Source organism: Arachis ipaensis, chromosome B01, assembly GCF_000816755.2.
Source record: "Arachis ipaensis cultivar K30076 chromosome B01, Araip1.1, whole genome shotgun sequence".
NCBI lineage: Eukaryota > Viridiplantae > Streptophyta > Magnoliopsida > Fabales > Fabaceae > Arachis > Arachis ipaensis.
The window spans coordinates 115,019,757-115,039,024 of NC_029785.2; the positions used below are offsets into that span (position 1 = coordinate 115,019,757).

The 19,268-nt window shown below is 35.9% G+C and overlaps 3 protein-coding genes across 11 annotated transcripts; 2 read left to right on the top strand and 1 right to left on the bottom strand.

Moving 5' to 3' along the window:
• Nucleotides 971-8,687, top strand: LOC107633895 (pentatricopeptide repeat-containing protein At5g61370, mitochondrial). Of its 9 annotated transcripts, none has more exons than XM_021123826.1 (6): nucleotides 975-1,373; nucleotides 2,648-3,121; nucleotides 3,857-5,732; nucleotides 6,704-6,756; nucleotides 7,225-7,404; nucleotides 8,174-8,687. In XM_021123826.1, the coding sequence occupies exons 3-4, from the start codon at nucleotides 4,296-4,298 to the stop codon at nucleotides 6,725-6,727; spliced, it is 1,461 nt and encodes a 486-aa protein (XP_020979485.1). In that variant the 5' UTR covers nucleotides 975-1,373; nucleotides 2,648-3,121; nucleotides 3,857-4,295; the 3' UTR covers nucleotides 6,728-6,756; nucleotides 7,225-7,404; nucleotides 8,174-8,687. The 9 variants fall into 9 exon arrangements, 5 of the variants coding, with proteins under 5 accessions (XP_020979485.1, XP_020979484.1, XP_020979489.1 ...); XM_021123825.1 differs by having other exon boundaries at nucleotides 7,225-7,400; nucleotides 8,174-8,299; XM_021123830.1 differs by having other exon boundaries at nucleotides 6,707-6,756; nucleotides 7,225-7,400; nucleotides 8,174-8,299.
• LOC107633921 (probable xyloglucan 6-xylosyltransferase 3) lies at nucleotides 11,740-13,634 on the top strand. The gene has a single exon (XM_016337512.2). It carries the CDS (start codon nucleotides 12,013-12,015, stop codon nucleotides 13,354-13,356), a length of 1,344 nt encoding a protein of 447 aa, XP_016192998.1. The 5' UTR covers nucleotides 11,740-12,012; the 3' UTR covers nucleotides 13,357-13,634.
• LOC107633931 lies at nucleotides 14,088-16,340 on the bottom strand. The gene is made up of 2 exons (XM_016337522.2): nucleotides 15,707-16,340; nucleotides 14,088-14,959 (listed from the first exon to the last, which is right to left on the bottom strand). Exons 1-2 carry the CDS (start codon nucleotides 16,208-16,210, stop codon nucleotides 14,870-14,872), a joined length of 594 nt encoding a protein of 197 aa, XP_016193008.1. The 5' UTR covers nucleotides 16,211-16,340; the 3' UTR covers nucleotides 14,088-14,869.

The following is a 19,268-nucleotide window of genomic DNA, read 5'->3' on the forward strand; positions in this document are numbered from 1 at the left end:
TAAAAATAAAAATTTATTTTAAATTATTAAATTAATCAATTCATTTTAAAATTTTATATGTAACATAGGTACATATAATAGAACAAGAGTAAAAAAAACAAGTAATAAGAATGAATAAAATAAAATATATAAAGTCATAAAGAGAATAAAATATTATATTAATACCTAAATTATAATTGTTTGAATTAAAATTTTTAATTGAAAATATCAAGAAATTGAAAAATACATACATAGAGTCATGGAGAGTTATACAAAGAACATGGATAATTTGAAATTTACCTTTTGATGAAGAGAAGATGACCACTAGACAAGAAATAGAAAAAAATGTTCAAAATATAAAAATAAGAGGAGAGTTTAATAGAATAAAAGAGTGACAACACAAGAACTAAATTTGATTAGGTTAAATAATAGTCAAAATAATAAAAAAAAATAAAAAAATAAATTTAAAACTTTAGCTAATTAAATTTAATTTATTTGTAGTGGGGTCATTTAAAATTTAAAATGAGACCACGTTATGTATAACTATTTTTTTTAAAAAACAAATTGAAAACATAGTAGGGACAAGTGCTCCTTCGCTGTTGTGTCTAGGTCCGTACCTGAGTGTTACATACTTGAATTGGTGTCTATTACTATATTTATATGTTCTTTTTTAATATTATGTTTGCATTTTTCTTTACCTTTTCATAATTATATTCACATGCTAAATATCATATTTTAAGTGATATATATATTATTTAATACAACTATAAGGTTTTTAAAATAAATATTAATAAAAAAAATAACGTTCTGAAAATTGGTTTGAACTTGTCAGTCGAATCAGTCAAACTGCAAACCGTTAATAAATATGATTCGGACAAAAGACAAAACCGATAAATTCAAAAACCGAAGTTAAATTACCAAATTGGTCGGGAACCGGTCGGTCGAATCGAATCGTGATCCGACCAGTTTTTTAAATTTTGCCAAAACGTTGCGTTTTGCCCCCAGATCCAGAAGAACCCTAGCCTTCAGTCTTCACTCTTCAGTCTTCAGTTCTTCACCCAGACACTACTCTCGAGCCTCACCTCACCTCTTGCTCTCAGTTCCCACGCCTCCAGTCTCCACCTCGAGCTTCCGGCGCAACCTCCGTCCAGCCACCGCCGCCGTCGCAAGTTCCGTGGAAGTCACTCACCGTCGCAAGTTCCTGGAGCCAGCTTGGAGATTCGCACAACCCTTTCCGTCGCGAAGTCAGCCGTGGAAATCGCAGCCACCGCCACCACTCCTTGCCGTCGCGCAGTGTATTCCTGCCGGCGCCAGCCCTGTTCGACCCTTCCACCATAGCCACTGTCCCTGTCGGCGCCAGCTCTGCATTCTTTGCTGTCTTCCACTAACCCTAGGTATAAATCTAATTTGTTGTAATAATAATTGTTGAAACATGATTAATTGTTGGTTTTAAACCTTGCTGTTGATTGTTTGAAGCATGAATAATTGTTGTTGATTAATATTTTGGTGCTGGTTGTTGATTAATTCTTTGGTGCTGATTGCTTAAAGCATTATTAACTATTAAGTGATTAATTGTTGAAACTGAATGCTTGAAGCATGATTAAATGATTCATTTGTTGGTGCTGATTGCTTGAAGCATTATTAAATGATTAATTGTTGAAGCTGATTGCTTGAAGCATGATTAATTGTTATAGTTTATTGTTGAAACCTTGATAATTGATTAGTTGTTGGGTGCTAAACCTTGCTGTTGAGGAATTGATTAGTTGATTAGTGTTCATGAGAGCATGCATGTTCAATAACCATTATAGAGTTTCCATATCACCTGCAGCATTTGTTGTCTGCATGTGTTGTAATATGAAATGAAATTTTGGCAAGAGACAACTTCTTTAAATGTCTGGTGCCATTGATGTATATGGCTTTGTTTGGTGATGTCCGTTTCAGATGCAGAAATAGAAACCTTGGATGGTATTTTTTTTAGGGAATATTTTTGCATCTGTTTTCCAACTGTACAAAAACTTAGATTTAGGTTGCTGTACATAAAACAATCGTTTATCACTTTTATGAATTCATTATGATTTTGTCAATGTATACCCCATTTTCATGGGGATTTTGTATTTTGTTATATCGGTGGAGAAATGCATTGTTTCTTTATCTTTGGAAGTCTTTATTCATTTATTTTCTTCCAAGTCTAACTTGTAATCTTATCTAATGGAAGATGAATAGTTGAGTTTATGAATTAATTAATCGAGCTTCAGGTTAAATTTGAGTTGATATATTCAATTAGTCAAATTTAAATTCCAATAAGCTCATATCATTAGGTTGTGAACCAATTTAATTATATATAATTAATAATAATAATTATAAATTACTTATTACAAATCTGCAGCAAGTTATGACGAATTTTGATGATTGATGACAAACTTGGATCAGTTGGATGTTGGCATTTTATGTTTGGTTGGTTGTTTTTGTTATTTGACTTTTGAGTTTGTATTTGAATGAGATCTTTAACATTTTGGTTTATGTAATACTTCTAATTTGGATGATATTTTAAAATTCATATTAGACTATAATTATGTTTTAATGTGTTTATTTATATTTTATTTATTATTTTATTATAAAACGGTTTTTTTGTTTAACCACGGTCGAACCGGTTGAACCTATGAACCAGTGAACCAGTAGCTAGAGCTGTTCGATAACCGGTTCGGTTTTCAGAACCTTTTAAAAAACCCTAGTTCCGAAGCTGCCCACCCCCCTTCTCTCTCTCGCCTCTCCACCGTCTGTGCTCGGCTGCTCGCGTCTCGCGGTGCCTCCCTTCGCCAGTGAGTGCTCGAGCTGTGTGTTTTTTGCTGCTCGTCGTCCGTGGTTGTTCTTCCCTGCACTGCAGCGCCCGTAGTTGTCTCAGCTCGATAATGCCTCTCAGTCTCACTCGAGTCTCGTCTCAGTCACACTGCCACCGTCTTGTCATTCGTCAGTCTCGTCGCCGTTGTCTCAACGTCTCGCGGCCTTCCCTGGTATCCTCATCGCCGGCGGCAGAAGCAACTAGTGGGGTTGTCGCTTTCTTCGTTGCCTTCCGTGGGGTCGTCGTCGCTCGTTGTTTTCTGGTTTTGGATCCTCGCCCTCTCTGAGTCGCCGTGGACCGTTGGTGAGTTCCTGCATCATCGCTTCCCCTGTTCTCTCTTTTCCAGATTTCCCTTCTCCCTGTATTTTTCCATGTTGCTGAATTGATAATCAATTAATTTTCCTTGTTGCTGATCTAAATGTTGCTGTAAATCGTGACTGACCTTGTTGCTGCAAGTTGAATTTGTTGCTGAAAATATCACTGAGTTGAATTTTGTATGAAAATCATCACTGAGTTGAATTTGTTGCTGATTATCATCACTGAAAGTTGAATTTGTTGTTGTCAAGCTGAAATAATTGCTTAGCCAAATTTTTTTGTTACTGTAAATCATCTTTGGAGTTAAACTTTTTGTTGCTGAAAATTATCTTAGTTGAATTTGTTGTTGAAAATTACCTGTGAGCTGAATTTGTTGAAGAATAGATTTGATTCTTAGTATTGATGGATTTGATTCTTACATAAGCAGTATTGATTTGGTATAATTAGTTGATTTAGTTTTTAATTAGTTTGTTTATCATTAACTTATTGATTTATTTTTCTGTGTTTTTCCCCTAGAATTTTGATACTTGATTGTTATTAATATGTTTGTAAACACATGCTTTTGAATTTTTAATTTTAAGCTTATTTTTTGTAATTTTATATTTATATTTAATTGTAATCGGGTCAACCGGTTGAATTAATGACCCAATGACCCAGTTGTATTACCGAGTTGATTACCGGTTTGGTTCTAATAACTATGCCTCAACCCCCCCCCCTGGCCAGATCGAGTGGTGCCACGACGACAAGTGTGCGAGGTAAAGCATCTCCGCCCCACCCAACCATCCTTACTTCACGTTAACCACAACCCGCCGACCACGAGTCCCAGGTGGGGTGGTACCGGAGGATTTCATGAACTCCGAGGACTACCTCAATGGCGAGGACAAATTAAACGGCACCAATAGGCTCCACTTTCTTCCCTCTTTGGGTGGAAGTGGCTCGATTCCATGATTTCAGCGTGCTTGGATGGCAATTCCACTATTCTCTGTCTCAACCAATGAGGAAGTGTGAATGGCGACGAATAACTTTTCCTGAAGCTTAGAAACATCTGATTCCATGAATAACTTGGATGTGATGGATACCAAAGTAACAAGTCACATACTTTCCCGCTAACCTGCCCTTGTGCTTGATATGAAGATTTCGAGTTACAACTGATGCTCATAATATGTTTGAAGAATTGCTCAAATCAAAAGGCATGAATGTCTTGCTCAACTCTGCTTGCAAACGCCCTTTGGGTCAAATTATGAGAGTTTCGATCTCACTTTATTCCACATTGCCCCCAATATCAACACCGTTACCTCTCCAGTTGCAAGAGCTGTGCAGTGTTGTTACAAGCACTGTTGGTGGGTTAGATGAATTGGAGTTTAGTCTGAATAAGTATAGAGATTCTTTGACTTCATCTCTTGTAACTCAGGCTATTGATTCTTGTAAGCATGAGGCACATACTAGGAGATTGCTCAGGTTCTTCTTATGGTCTAGTAAGAATTTGAGTTGTAAGTTAGAAGATAAAGATTATAACTACGCTCTTCGAGTTTTCACAGAAAAGAAAGACTACACAGCGATGGATATCTTGATTGGAGACCTGAAGAAGGAGGGTCGAGTTATGGATGCCGAGACTTTTGGTTTTGTAGCCGAGACTTTGGTCAAATTGGGGAAAGAAGATGAGGCATTGGGTATTTTTAAGAATTTGGACAAGTACAAGTGCTCTATAGATGAATTCACAGTTACTGCAATCATTAATGCTCTCTGTTCTAGAGGGCATCCTAAGAGGGCTGAAGGGGTAGTTTGGCATCACAAAGACAAGATTGCAGGCACAATGCTTTGCATATACAGAAGTATCCTTTATGGGTGGTCTGTGCAGAGGAACGTGAAAGAAGCTAGGAGGATTATTCAAGAGATGAAATCAAATGGGGTTGCCCCAGATTTAATTTGTTACAACACATTCCTCAGGTGCCTTTGTGAGCGGAATCTTAGACGTAATCCTTCAGGGCTTGTGCCTGAAGCCTTAAATGTGATGATGGAGATGAAGTCTTACAAGGTTTTTCCAACCTCGATCAGTTACAACATCTTGCTCTCATGTTTAGGAAAGACCAGAAGGGTTAAAGAATCTTGTCAAATACTAAAAAAAATGAAACATTCTGGTTGTGCTCCAGATTGGGTCAGCTATTATCTTGTAGCAAAGGTGTTGTTTCTGACTGGCAGATTCGGCAAAGGAAAAGATATAGTGGATCAAATGATCGGAAATGGTTTGGTACCAAACCTTAAGTTCTACTACAGTTTGATTGGTATTCTCTGTGGGGTTGAAAGGGTGAATCGCGCTCTTGAACTTTTTGAGAGAATGAAGAGAAGTTCACTGGGTGGTTACGGACCAGTGTATGATGTGCTCATTCCAAAGCTTTGTAGAGGAGGGGATTTTGAGAAGGGAAGAGAGCTATGGGATGAAGCCACAGGCATGGGGATCTCTCTTCAGTGCTCAAGGGATGTTTTGGATCCTTCAATAACGCAAGTTTTCAAACCTAAAAGGCCAGAAAAAATCAGCCTTGAGGACAGCACAATAACTAAGCCTCCAAATAAAGTAAAAAAACTTTCAAGTAAAATGAAGGTGATGAGAACAAAATCTGCTTCAATGAAGAAGAAAAAGAGAAGAAATAAATAAATAAATCTACAGCACCTTTAATGGCTTGATTATCTACGTAGTTGTTCTCTGTTCCCTCCCTTCCATAGTATAAAGGCTTGCTTATCTTGGATTAGCATTCTACTCCTGTATGTTGTTCTAGTTAATTGTTAACTGTATGCTATCTATAGCCTTGGGCATATTCTGCATTTTTTATACCAGATTTTGGGAAATTATGTAATTTCATTTCCTGACATGAATTACCTTGGCCAATCAATGACATAGTTTACTTTTTATTATCTTCAAATTTTTCTTCAAATCACCGTAGAATATGTGCTTGGATCTTTGGGGGTGTCTGGTTGGGAGAATTATAGAGTTTTCCCAGGGATCTTAAAATGGGAATATCATATTTCCATATTTAGTGCAAGGTTTAAAAAACTATTCCCAGGTAAATTTTATTCCTAGGAATCAAAATACATAATTTCCCATGCCCAGGTGTCTAATACTCAAATTGTTGACCAATTGCATGGTTCTGGCCAAGCTTGTAGATTTCAATAGCTTGATGAAGAATCTTGATTAATGAGTCAACACTATATAATGAACCATAATATAATAAGAAGAGTGGTGGTATTTTAGGTGTAAGTATGGTCTTTGTTATTTAGAATTGCTATGATAATTGACTATGTAATATAGAGAAAGGGGATTTTGTTGGTATTTGGTACTGTTGAAGCATGCCATTACGTTTTGAACCTATGATGGACTTTTGTATATTTATTACTTGTTCCTTTTATGTTGAGCTAACAATAATCAAATGAATTGATACTGTTCTGTTAATAGAAATTCAATTTGCTAGTAAATACTTCTGATCAAATGAATATTCAACCCCTGCATCTGTGCTCACTATAGAATTTTTTTATATCTGATTTTATTTTATTTTTTTGTTTCTATTATGTTCTTAGCAGGTTGATGATTCTTCTGTATAGTCACTGATTTTTTATCTTTAAGCTTTTAGGTAAATACATTGCTACTCTTCTGTATAGAATTTAAGCTTTCAGGTAAGTTTATTAAATTTAGTTTTAGTAGTAATAACTACCGGTATGAGTTTGAATAAGTAGTAGCGATAAATAAGACTTTTAATTGTGTGATTTTATACTCGAGATCATTAGATTTTTTTAGTACTGAACTCTGAATTATCCACACATTGAATCAAGGGTAAATTTTACTAAAGAGACAATATTTTGTAATAGTTGAGATGGTGAGCACGGCTTGGAGTAGATTTGGTTGGAATGACAAAGATAAAATTATTGTAGTGGAGCAACAAATTTTCAGTAAATAGAGTCTGTAAATTCTAAGCAACTTTCTTAATACAAGTTTATCTATCATAGCTTTTTAATATTAATTGCTTAATTATATTTCTTTTAATTTCATTCTCATCCTAATGCTAATGGCCTCTACAATAAACCATTTTCACATTTTGAAGAGTTGGAAATAGCATTTGGTAAAGATAGGGCTCAAGGAGGCAATGCAGAAAATATAGCTCAAGCAGTTGCTATTATAGAGGCTGAGCAGGAAGCAAACTTGAGTGGTTGGCAAATGAGTGAAAACACCCAAGTAAATTTGGAAGAGACGGAAATTGAATATGAAGCTGATTCTCAAGTATGTAAGCAATTGACTTAAACGTGTTTGATTATTTATACTATTAATTTTGTTTTCTGGTTAGTTGTTTATTTTCTGCAAGAACATAGTTACATAAAAAGGTTTTGGTGCGTCAGCAGTTTCTGCAATGTGAAACAATCACCAATGCATTCACAGCACTTCTTAAAACAGGGCACCCCACCCTCTAGAAAATTTTATCGAATTGAGTATAACATGTCATCCACCAATATCTGTCTTTTCTCACCTACTTACATAGATACACAGGCCTGACCTTGGTAAAGGGTAACAATTACCTCTAACCAAGTTAATAAAGGGATCTCAAAATTCTCATACCTCCTAAGTTCTAACCCTCCATCAATTTGAACATGGATGTTATTAACAGAGTTCCCAGCTAGGAAAATTTTGAATTTTGTAAAATTTTGAACTCTATATCGAGGTGTAAAATAAAAGAAATCTTACTGATTTTTTTATCATAGCCATCTTGACAGGGTTGTTCTTGATTATTTATGCTAATATTAATTTTGTTTTCTGGTTAGTTGTTTATTTTCTGCAAGAACATAGTTACATAAGGAAGAACCATAGCCCAAAATAGTAGCTGATTTGGGTGTGAAAGTTTTCATTGCTGATGTATTTTAGATTGATCATTTTCAGGCTTACATTAAAAAAAATTTAGCAGTAGAAAAAAGAGTAACTGCTGATCATATTGTGTGAAGTTGATTCTAGGTGGAAAAGACTGACTGTTTACACTAATTGTTTGGTTTATTATATGTTAGGAGCCTCTAACTCCTAGTGCTTCTGGTGCTTCTGATGCTCCTGGTGCTGTAGCTGCAAGTTCTTCATCTACCAAAAAAAAAAAAGAATAAAAGAAAAAGAGGGAGCAAAAGCGAGGAAGTGCTTGACATAATAACAGAATCAATTAGAGATATGAAAGGTGCTTATCAAGAACGCACAACCGTTCTAGTTGATATGGTTTCTTGTTTTAAGCATGCGAAAGAGAGCTGAGCGTAAAATGAAGCTAATGGCATTATTGAGGAATGTTCCTGGTTTGGGTGTTGAAGATAGAATGAAGGCCGCCCTTAGCATTGCAAGGAACAATAATCTAATTGACATTGTGTTCCAACTTCAACCTGAAGAACTATTATCACTTTTGAAAATATTGATTTAAATCTTGTTATTTTTGGATTTTTATGGATTATTAGGTTTTCAGTTTTTAATACATGTGTTTAGAATTGTTGGGATTTATTTTATACAAGTTCAACTATGAATTACGAGACAAATTATGAGATTTTTGAAAATTTAGATAAGTATTTTGTGTTCATTTTAATTGTAATGATGTTAATTTTAATTAAAAATATTTGATAATAGGAGCATTTTAGTAAATTAAAAAAAGGACAAAAAAAACTCAAATAAGTTAAGGAGAGCAAAATTTTACACGAATCAGTCAAAACGCACGTTTATATGTAGTTCGAACTAGCTAAATTCGAACTCCATTTCTACATAATTCAAATCAGCTGGGTTCGAATTAGGGATGGCGAAATTCTCCGAGACGTGGGGATCTTTGCGGGGATTGTCCCGAATGGGGATCCGATTGTGGGGAATTTTCCCTGTGGGGATGGGAATGGGGGACAAAATTTCCCCGAAGCAGGCGCGGGGACCCGAGCGGGGATCTTCGCCCCGTCCCCGCTATTCCTCGAAATTTATGAATTCCTTGAATTATCCTTAATAGTTTATTTCTCATATATGTTTTTTAGACATTTCTCACACACACATATATATAGAAACCCAAAACTCCTAATCTTTATTTGCATAACCCTTCTTCAATTCAGAGATTCCTAAGGCAGTCCATACTTCATCCAACCTCTCTGCAGTTACCCCCTCGTCACCCTTCTCACTGCATCGTCACACCTCACTGTGCCATCACCCTTACCGCGTTGTAATTTCTTTTTGCGGCGTTCCTTTTCGTAACTCTGCCGTCGTGTCCATTCTCCTCTCTGTTGCCGCGTCTCCCACCTCGTCTACTACTTTGTCCTTTGCCTCGTCGTTGCGTCCCCATTGCGTTATTTCGAAAGAAGTCACCATCGTGTCATTTAGACTTTTTGTATAAAATCTTGCAGTTTTTGTATAAGATAGATACTTGCAGCTCTATTCATATAGAAATTAATAATTAGTTAGAACTATTATGTACATGGGGAATGGGGTCCCCGCGGGAAATGGGGATGGGGAGCAATATTCCCCCACGGCGGGGAATGGGGCGGGGATGAGGAGCAAATCTGAGGGCGGGGATGGGGAGCAGGGAGGCATCCCCCGTCATGTATTTACCTAAATCACTAGAATATTACAAACTTTTATAGTACTCATAACATCTTTTAAGCCATTTTTTAAAAATTATTTTGTATTAGAATAAAATATATTTTTTAATTGTTTTGTATGGAATAAAATATTTTCTTTTATTTCTAAATTATTATTAACTATGTAGAGTATTTTATTTAAAATTTGAGTACATGCATGTATTTACCTAAGTTATTAAAACATTACAAATTTCTATAGTACTTCTAACATTTTTTAAGCCATTTTTTAAAAATTATTTTGCATAGGATAAAATATTTTTTGTAGTATAATTTAAATAAATTTATTAAAAAAATTTATTAAAAAACATTCATGAGCTATTAAAAATGGACAAAAGAGTATTGTATGGAATTCGAATTGATAGATCATTAATATTTTAAAGAAGTTTGTAATTAAATATTTTGTTAGTTTTTTTTTAATGTATGAAATAAAATATATTTTTTTTTAATTTTAAATTATTAATTTTTTAATAATTTTTTTAATAAATTTTTTAACAGCATAATTCGAATTACATCATGAATAATTCGAATCAGTCAAATTCAAATTACTTGGAAACGCGTGCGTGGGTGTAGTTCGAATCACCCTGATTCGAATTAGTGTGTGCATGTGTTTGTGTATAATTCGAATTTAGCTGGTTCGAACTACATATAAACGTGCATTGGTGGATTCATGAAACAGTTTTCGTTTTGGCTGATTCGTGTAAAATTTTGCTCTCCTTAGCTTATTTGAGTTTTTTGCCCTTAAAAAAATTAATAATAATTTTAATTAAAGTTACCTATTATTAAGAATATTTTAATAAATTTAGAAAACAAAATAGAAAATAATATTTTATTATAGTTATATTTATTTGAAAAAGTTAGAGGAAAATTTTTAAAGACAATAAACTTAAACTAAACAAAAATCACCACATTTTTAGACATATTAATATTTCATAAATCTTGTTTTTACAAATTAAATATGATAATAATATATATTTGGTAATTCCATTATAAGAAATCATATTGTTAGCAACGATATTCCTAGGTGTATTATTCTAGTGTTTGCAGAAGAGGACAAGTTGGCAAATACAAAATACATAGGGGTGTCCATATCCGCATGTCCGCGGTAAATATCCGCATCCGATTCGAAAATTGCGGATAAGATCCGATCCGCAAATTAATCGGATCGCGAATATCTGCTCTACATCCGCGTATCCGCAGATCCGCACTATAGTAATTAAAATATATATATATATATATATATATGTTTGTTATTTTATTTATTTGTTTGTATGTTTTAGTTAGTAATTATTATTATTCATATATTGTATTATTTTATTTTTGTTATTTAGAGAGAATTTGATTAAAAATATTTTAGGAATAAATAAATTTAAAAGTATGAAAGAAATATTTTTATCGAATTCTTTTATATAGAAATATGATTAAAAAGAGAAGGTTTAATTATGCGGATATATCCGATATCCAATCCGATCCGATCCGCAAATATGCGGATCCGTATCATATCCGATCCGATATTCGAATGGAAATTGTGTTGGATGATCCGATCTGCGGACACCCCTAAAAGTACGAGGTGCCCGAAGATGAGGATATTGTGGGACCCTTTTCCTTTGATGGTGCACTTTCCGGTATAAACACAATCACAAGTCACAAAATGATGTATATGTGCATGAATCTTGTGATTTTGAACTGACTGAGGAACGCGTTACTATTTAGTGTACTTGGATTTTAACAGTTCAGACACACACCACCCAAGGGGGTCCATTGCCAGAACGATCGGAGCTGGATTATGTTATTTCTTAGTGGTTATATTCTTACATTTTTATAACCATGGATAATCAAAATATCTTTAGGGATAAAGATAATACATATTTATTTTTGAATCCAAATTTCGACAATAATAAAAATCTATGAAGATATTTTCTTTAAAAAAGGTATGCAATAAATTTATCGTATTTTCTTTATATATATGATTGTAAAATTAAATTAAAAGTAAGTTAACGAAAAAAAAAAAAAGGACACGTTTGAGCTTTGAAGCATATGAAGCAGTATCGGCTATCATTATCATTACCAACACTAATTGCGGGTGATCAAAGTGGAGAGTAGTTGTGCAGAAAAACAAAAAACACGGCTTTGTTCCGTTCCTAAATCTTGTTCAACTCCGATTCCATATTTCCGTGTCGAAAGTTGTTTACCCTCCATTTCTATACAGACATACAGTAACTGTAAGAGCGTACGATTACCATTAACATAATTGGTGAGTTTGTGAGATGGGGCAAGAGAACCTCTCAGCTCACAAGAGAAGCAGCGCCGCCAACGCCCTTCCAACCACCAACGGCCGAGCACGCTCCGCCCCCCGTGGCCGCCAGATCCAGAAGACCTTCAACAACATCAAGATCACCATCCTCTGCGGTTTCGTCACCATCCTTGTCCTTCGCGGCACCATCGGCGTCAACCTCTCCTCCTCCGACGCTGATGCCGTCAACCAGAGCCTCATCGAGGAGACCAACCGCATTCTCGCTGAGATCCGCTCCGACTCCGACCCCGACGACAACGACACCTCTTTCAGCCACAACACCACCGCCGCCTTCTCCCTTGGCCCCAAGATCTCCGATTGGGATCAACAACGCCAACAATGGCTCCAGCAAAACCCTGAATACCCTAGTTTCGTGAGAGGTAAAGCTCGAATCTTGCTCCTCACTGGTTCACCTCCAAAACCCTGTGACAACCCAATTGGTGATCATTACTTGTTGAAGTCGATTAAGAACAAAATTGATTACTGTAGATTGCACGGGATTGAGATTGTGTACAATTTGGCGCATTTGGATAAGGAACTTGCTGGGTATTGGGCCAAATTGCCAATGATTAGAAGGTTGATGTTCTCACACCCTGAGGTGGAGTGGATTTGGTGGATGGATAGTGATGCTTTCTTCACTGACATGGTTTTTGAGCTTCCTTTGTCTAAGTATGATGATTACAATTTGGTACTTCATGGTTACCCTGATTTGTTGTTTGAGCAGAAGTCTTGGATTGCTGTGAATACCGGCAGCTTCTTGTTTCGGAATTGCCAGTGGTCTTTAGATTTGCTTGATGATTGGGCTCCCATGGGCCCCAAGGGTCCAGTGAGGGAGGAGGCTGGTAAGGTCTTAACTGCGAATTTGAAGGGTCGCCCGGCATTTGAGGCCGATGATCAATCTGCATTGATATACCTTTTGTTGTCCAAAAAGGAGAAGTGGATGGATAAGGTTTTCCTTGAGAATTCTTACTACCTGCACGGTTACTGGGCTGGCTTGGTTGACCGGTATGAAGAGATGGTTGAGAAGTACCATCCCGGATTAGGAGATGAGAGGTGGCCTTTCGTGACACATTTTGTGGGATGTAAACCTTGTGGGAGCTATGGAGATTATCCTGTTGAGAGGTGCCTCAGTAGTATGGAGAGGGCTTTCAATTTTGCTGATAATCAGGTGCTCAAGCTCTATGGTTTCCGTCACCGTGGCTTGTTGAGCCCTAAGATCAAGAGAATAAGAAATGAGACAGTTACTCCTTTGGAGTATGTAGATCAGTTTGATATCAGAAGACATTCTACAGTGAGCAGTGAATCAAAAAGCCAGTGAGAAAAACCTGTTTTGATAATGGTATTTTTATAGGCAGCAATTAGAAGTGGTGTTGTTCTCTTTGGTGACACAGTTCACATGTTAACTTGTGCTTGTTTAACTTTGATACCTCCTCTGAGAATGATAGCATCTAATTCTTTCATAGTCTATTTTTTTCCTTTCTGTTGTGTTTGAGCAATCAGCAAACAGAATTTATTTGGTGATCTGGTGTATACTTGACTTTGTATTTTTCACTTGTGGAGCATGAATCGAGAAGTTTAAGAGATATTTGCACTTCCTCTTGAATCCGTTGCACGAATCCCTTTTACTGAATCACTACTTCAAAACGTTATTCATAATGCTAAAAGGAAGACCATATCTTGATATGCTCCTCATGGCTCTCTTTCGGTAAAATACTAAATGATTCCCGAAGTTATTTTTCATTAATGCTCACTCTTATCGTTTCACTTATGATTGCATAGTTGGAAAATGGGAAATTCAATCCAGCCATGATTCTATTCTAACTTCTGTTGTACCTAATTCAACCTTACATGTGCCGTAAAGTTGAAAAGAAGATTTATCAAGAATTAGTGGAAATTCACAGGCCAAAACAGACTTCGACTTTTCCTGTATCTATTTTAACCAGTTTTCAAATCAAATGATAACATGTATAGATTTGATTTTAAAGATCTAGATTTAAAATCTTTTGCAAATATACTTGCATATTTGATGAGATGAGAACAAATGTCAAATAACTGAAAAAGCCTCCATTAATTAACTGGATCTGATTTTTTTGAGTTGAATCACAGTAAAATATCTACGTCCGGCTACAATTCACAGAAGCTTTTGTGGTGAGGCTCTGAGGCTAGTGGACATTGGACAACCCATAAGCCTCATAAACCAGATATCCAGGTTAAAGTCTCAGTTGAGACAATGGTGAAGAACCCTTTAGTAGAATATGTTTGGGTGTGTCGTGTGTGAGTTGTTTGTCAAAAGAAAAAGAAAAAAGAATAATATTCTACAGGACTGTTAAAGGTACAAAGTTTTCGTTTGGGACATTCCATAAGCTAAGCCAAGGATGCTGGAGTCATTAACATCAAGGGCTTCAAAACACAACTCACTAACGATGAGTATTTTACTACTGTTAGAGTGTTATATAGCTTTCCTGATAAATTCCGTGGTTCCCAACTGAGCTAGTCGTCATTCACGAATCTGGCAGACTGCGGCATATTCATTGGGCTGGGCGGACCACCATGCATCACAACCCAAAATCCGGCAGTTCATTCAATGGCTATTCTCTCTGATTAGGCTTGAGATGCCACTTCTGGGCATGGATGTTCAATCACTCTGCTCTAGTACTAGTAGGAATAAGAATCAGGAATTTCTGTCCTTAATTTACAGCTTGACATAAAGCCATGCGAAATCTACTAGTGGTATTTCAAAATGGAATTGGAAAAAGAAAAAAAAAAAAGAAGATATCATCTTAATGATGAGACTCTCACAAATTCAATAGCTACCATATGACAGGTCTTAATCATTCAGTCCCTTTTGCAGCCAAAGCTTTGTAACGAGCTATAAGTAATTCATTCATTTGTCCAATCTGGTCCAAGAGTTGGGAAATCCTCTGCAATGAAAGAACAAGTTAGATAAGTTTACAAACACCACAGAAACACAAAACAGAAACAGAACAGGCATGACAATATCATCCTATCCAAATGAAATGAAACAAGTACCAATGCTTGTAAGGGGCATCTATGGTTGACAATTGACAAGCTTAATGCATGAGAGTACTACACAGGAAGCTGATGGGACAATAGAATTCACAGTCTCGGACTAATAAAGGGTAAGCTATCTATGCGGCAGATATGCTAAAATCTCAGCCAACTATATAACCAAAAAACTTGCAACTCCAGATTGAAGCACTAGTATCCAATTTCCATTTCCAAGAAGTCAAGAACCTAAAAGACAGACTGGATCTTTCTATTCCTATGACTTGACCCGGAACCTCTATCTTTTAAGAGACTGAACCTATATTTGTAATATGATACTATAATATAATCTTTTTTTTTAATTATGTAACGGAAGCACCAAAATTTCTCACGACAAGATAGAGTTTTTTCTTCCAACCAATGTATAATAATATATCAAATAATAAAAACATGTAATGAAGAATCACGGCAAGACTAAAAACATAACCAAATTCTTCTTCCAATGAAGTTTCCTCAAAAAAATAAAAACCCTAATCAAAATTCGTAATTTTCTCGGACACAGCTACACCAAGCAGCAGCAAAAACCAAAAAAAAAAAAAAAAGATAAAGACCAAGGGGACCAAGCATTGCAACGAACACATGGAATGCAAAACAACACGAACCTCATCTTTCTCCTGAATGATATCCAACAAACGATTCTCACTGTCCGTGAAGCTCCTCCTCCTTCTTTTCCTCCGGATGATTATCCAGAGTGACACCAGCACCGCCGCAGCGGGCATCCAAATTGACCAAAACGCCCCTCGGGTGGAAGCAGCGGTTCTAAAAGAAGAGGTGAAGGTGAGAAGCTTGGAACGCAAGATGTCGATGCCGATGGAAACCAATCTAACGAAGTCGCTGCGCTTGCCGAGCTGGGAATCGATGGGACACGAAGAATTGAGACGCCACGTGTCAGAATCGTGGGAAGAAGAAGAAGAAGAAGAAGAAGAAGAAGAAGAAGAAGAGGGAGATGAAGGCGGTGATTGAGGGAGGTTTTCATGGTTGATAGGTGGGAAGACGGAGCAGTCACCCGTGGCGTCGTAATCGAAGGCGTTTCGGATTACAACCATTGAGGGATTCGAAGGAACATGAACAGGTAAATGATGATGATGATGGTGATCTTCCACCATTGCTTCAATTGAATCTCCCAGTTGGAAGAGGATCCAAGGAATTAGGCTCCGCTTTTTTCACCGTGCCATTGTTCAACTTCGATTCAATAAACTAAATTACCATTTCCTAGTCTCAACAAATATTCTATTGGAAACATTTTCAAGTGCACCGTTTGTCTTTGATTTTAATTATAGTTGTCGAATCAGATCGAACCGATCAAGTTTATGATTGGGTGTTTCATACAGTACGATAATAAATTCATACATATCGATACATTTAAAATATAGACAAGTAATAACAAGTCATATGAAATTTATTTTTCACATTAGCATTTAATTTTTTTTAAATATATATTACATCACCATTTTTACTAAAATACCCTTTTAATTAAATAAAAATAAAAAATATTTATTTATTTAATTTAATAAAAAGATTTAAACATCTTTTCTTTATTTGATTAGACAAAAATACCTTTAAATTAATCAAATTTTAGAATTCAATTAATCCTAATTTTATAATTTCAAATAATTTAAACAACAAAACAAAAACATATTAAAAAATCAAAAAATCAAAATTGTTCTTCATCTCAGAACCCTCTCTAAATCACGCCTTTTCCAACATTCTTCATCTTCTTCTCTCCTCTTCCTATTGTCTCTCTCTCTGTCTCTCTCACTCGCTAGAGCTCGAACTCTCTCATCTGTCTCACTATGGCGTCGCACTCAAGATCTCTCCCTATCTCCTCTCTGGTCTCGCAATCGAGGTCATCGTCGCGTCATAGAGCGTCGCCATCTTGTGCATTTCAGAGAGCGTCGCCTTCCTCCTGGTTCCAGAGAGCGTCGCCTTCCTCCTGATTCCGTCTTCCTCGCAGTCTTCTTTGCTGTCTTCCTCATTCTTCATCACTGTCGTCAGCTTCTCCCTTCCGGTAATTCCCTCCCTATGATTTCTGTTATTTGAATTATTATAGCATTGGTGTGACTTTTGTAATTAGGGTAATTTGATTTGATTTATGTGATTTGATATTAGTTGTTGTTAATTTTGACAAATTGTTGAATTCTTATTTTATCTGTATATGTTTTTGAAACTGTGAATGCAATTTTTTTTAATAGAAAACTTAATTTAGATGACAATAGTTTCATTTTTCAGATGCTGCATAGTGTCTTAATGCACATCTAATTTCACAAATTCTAAGTGATGCACTGCAAGATGCCACTTAGCTATTTTCAGTAATGAACAAGATCTCTGGAAAAAACAAAATCTCTAAAATTTTGGTACTAATAGAATCCACCTGAACAGGACAAAAACAGAACAATTCAAAAAATAAATCTCGTCAAAAATTCAATTTTAGTGAAGTGGTTGGTGAAACCAAATACTTCACATAGAATACACTTCATTGACTACAATCTATTACGAAACATCCTTTGACTTGAAAGTTCCTGAATATTCCACAAGTCTTCGAAAAAAACCATAAAATAATTTGATAAAAAAAAGCTCAATGCGAAGATTATAACTGTTGCCATAAGGATCTTGTTCATGTCAGAGCCTCCAATAACATGATTTTTTAAAATAATTATATATAACAAAGGGTTGTGTACTGATTAAAGAGATATATCAATTTCAGTTATGGGAAGTTCTAAATCACCTTTCTTCAAATACTGCACTAGAAGCTTAAAGTAACCAGCCTCAGCCATGTGAAGTGCATTTTGAGTATTACTGGATAATATATCCAACAACTTTGCTGCCCCTTTGCGATGCGATGGGGTCGCTTCCATTAAGGATAGAGACTAACATTACAATGCACCCTTGAATTCTTCCAATTCGCCCTCGAATTGCAGGAAGATCAGAGAGTTCTAGCAACAGTCCCACTACTTCCCTCCTCTCTTTTGCATCTCCTGTTAGAGACTTCACCACTGCTGATAAAAACTCGGTTTCTGCCATCTTCTCCTGCACAGTACTATTATATAAGATAACTAAGTAATTAACAACAACAAATACAGTCAATTTCACAAGAAATGTTGCCTTATTTTCAGAATTCTACCTTTGTCTCATCTTTGCCCGAAGCCATATTTCGTAACAATTGAATGATGTTAAGTTTATTGTCTGCCTTACACGAACGCAGTCTATTTAACAGAATAGCAACAACAGCTTTCTCATTAACCAAACAACTTTCCAGCTTCTCATTGGTGCGGAATTTATAACTACAAACTAACCGGCAAGTGCACCGGGTCGTACCAAGTAATACCTCAGGTGAGTGAGGGTCGATCCCACGAGGATTGATGGATCAAACAACAATGATTGAGTGATTGGCTTAGTCAGACAAACAGAAAATGGTGTTTGAGAGTTCAAAAGCATTAAACAGTAGATTCAGAATATCAGAAGGCAGGCAGTAAATAAGTTGAGAATAATATATGGAGAAATAGTTAAGCTACTCATGGTTCAGAGAGAAAAACTAGGATTCTGGTAAACTGTAAATTACAGAATGAGGTAGAAGAGAAAAAGAGAGATTCATTTTATATCTAATCCTAATTAATGTAAAATATATTTTCTAAAACTAAATAATATCTTTTCCTATTTGTAATTAAAATAAAAGATTTAATCAAAATTAAATCAAAAACAATCGTGCAGCATCAAGTAGATGGAAGGGGGACCACTGCTCCCTTTTTAACTGGCGCCTGTAATCATGTGCTTTTGGAGAATTTGTGGTTCTGGCGCCTAACTTGAGAAATTCCAAGTTAGGCGCCACCTTGACCATACATCTGGAAGAGAAGTGTATACTATTATATATCGTTAGAAAGCTCTAGAAGTTAGCTTTCCAATGCCGCTAGAATCACGTCAATCGGATCTCTGTAGCTCGAGTTATTCAGGTTTGAGTGTAGAGAGGTCAGAGTTGACAGCATCATTCGCCTTCTTCTCTTTTTCTGCGGAAACTCCATCAAATCCAACCGAATGCTACCTAAAATAAACAAAATTTCACACGACTCAAAGTAGCATCTATAGTGGCTAAAAGATAATTAATTCTTGATTAAACTCAACAAATTGAATGCAAATTCACTAGAAAAAGATAGGAAAAATGCTCACGCA

Excerpts from the sequence above, each read along its gene's own strand:
- LOC107633895 (XM_021123823.1), top strand. The coding sequence starts at position 4,296 with ATGTTTGAAGAATTGCTCAAATCAAAAGGCATGAATGTCTTGCTCAAC.
- LOC107633921 (XM_016337512.2), top strand. The coding sequence starts at position 12,013 with ATGGGGCAAGAGAACCTCTCAGCTCACAAGAGAAGCAGCGCCGCCAAC.
- LOC107633931 (XM_016337522.2), bottom strand. The coding sequence starts at position 16,210 with ATGGTGGAAGATCACCATCATCATCATCATTTACCTGTTCATGTTCCT. Across the intron at positions 14,960-15,706 it reads TCATTCAGGAGAAAGATGAG|AGGATTTCCCAACTCTTGGA; the intron begins GTTCGTGTTGTT and ends CTTTCATTGCAG.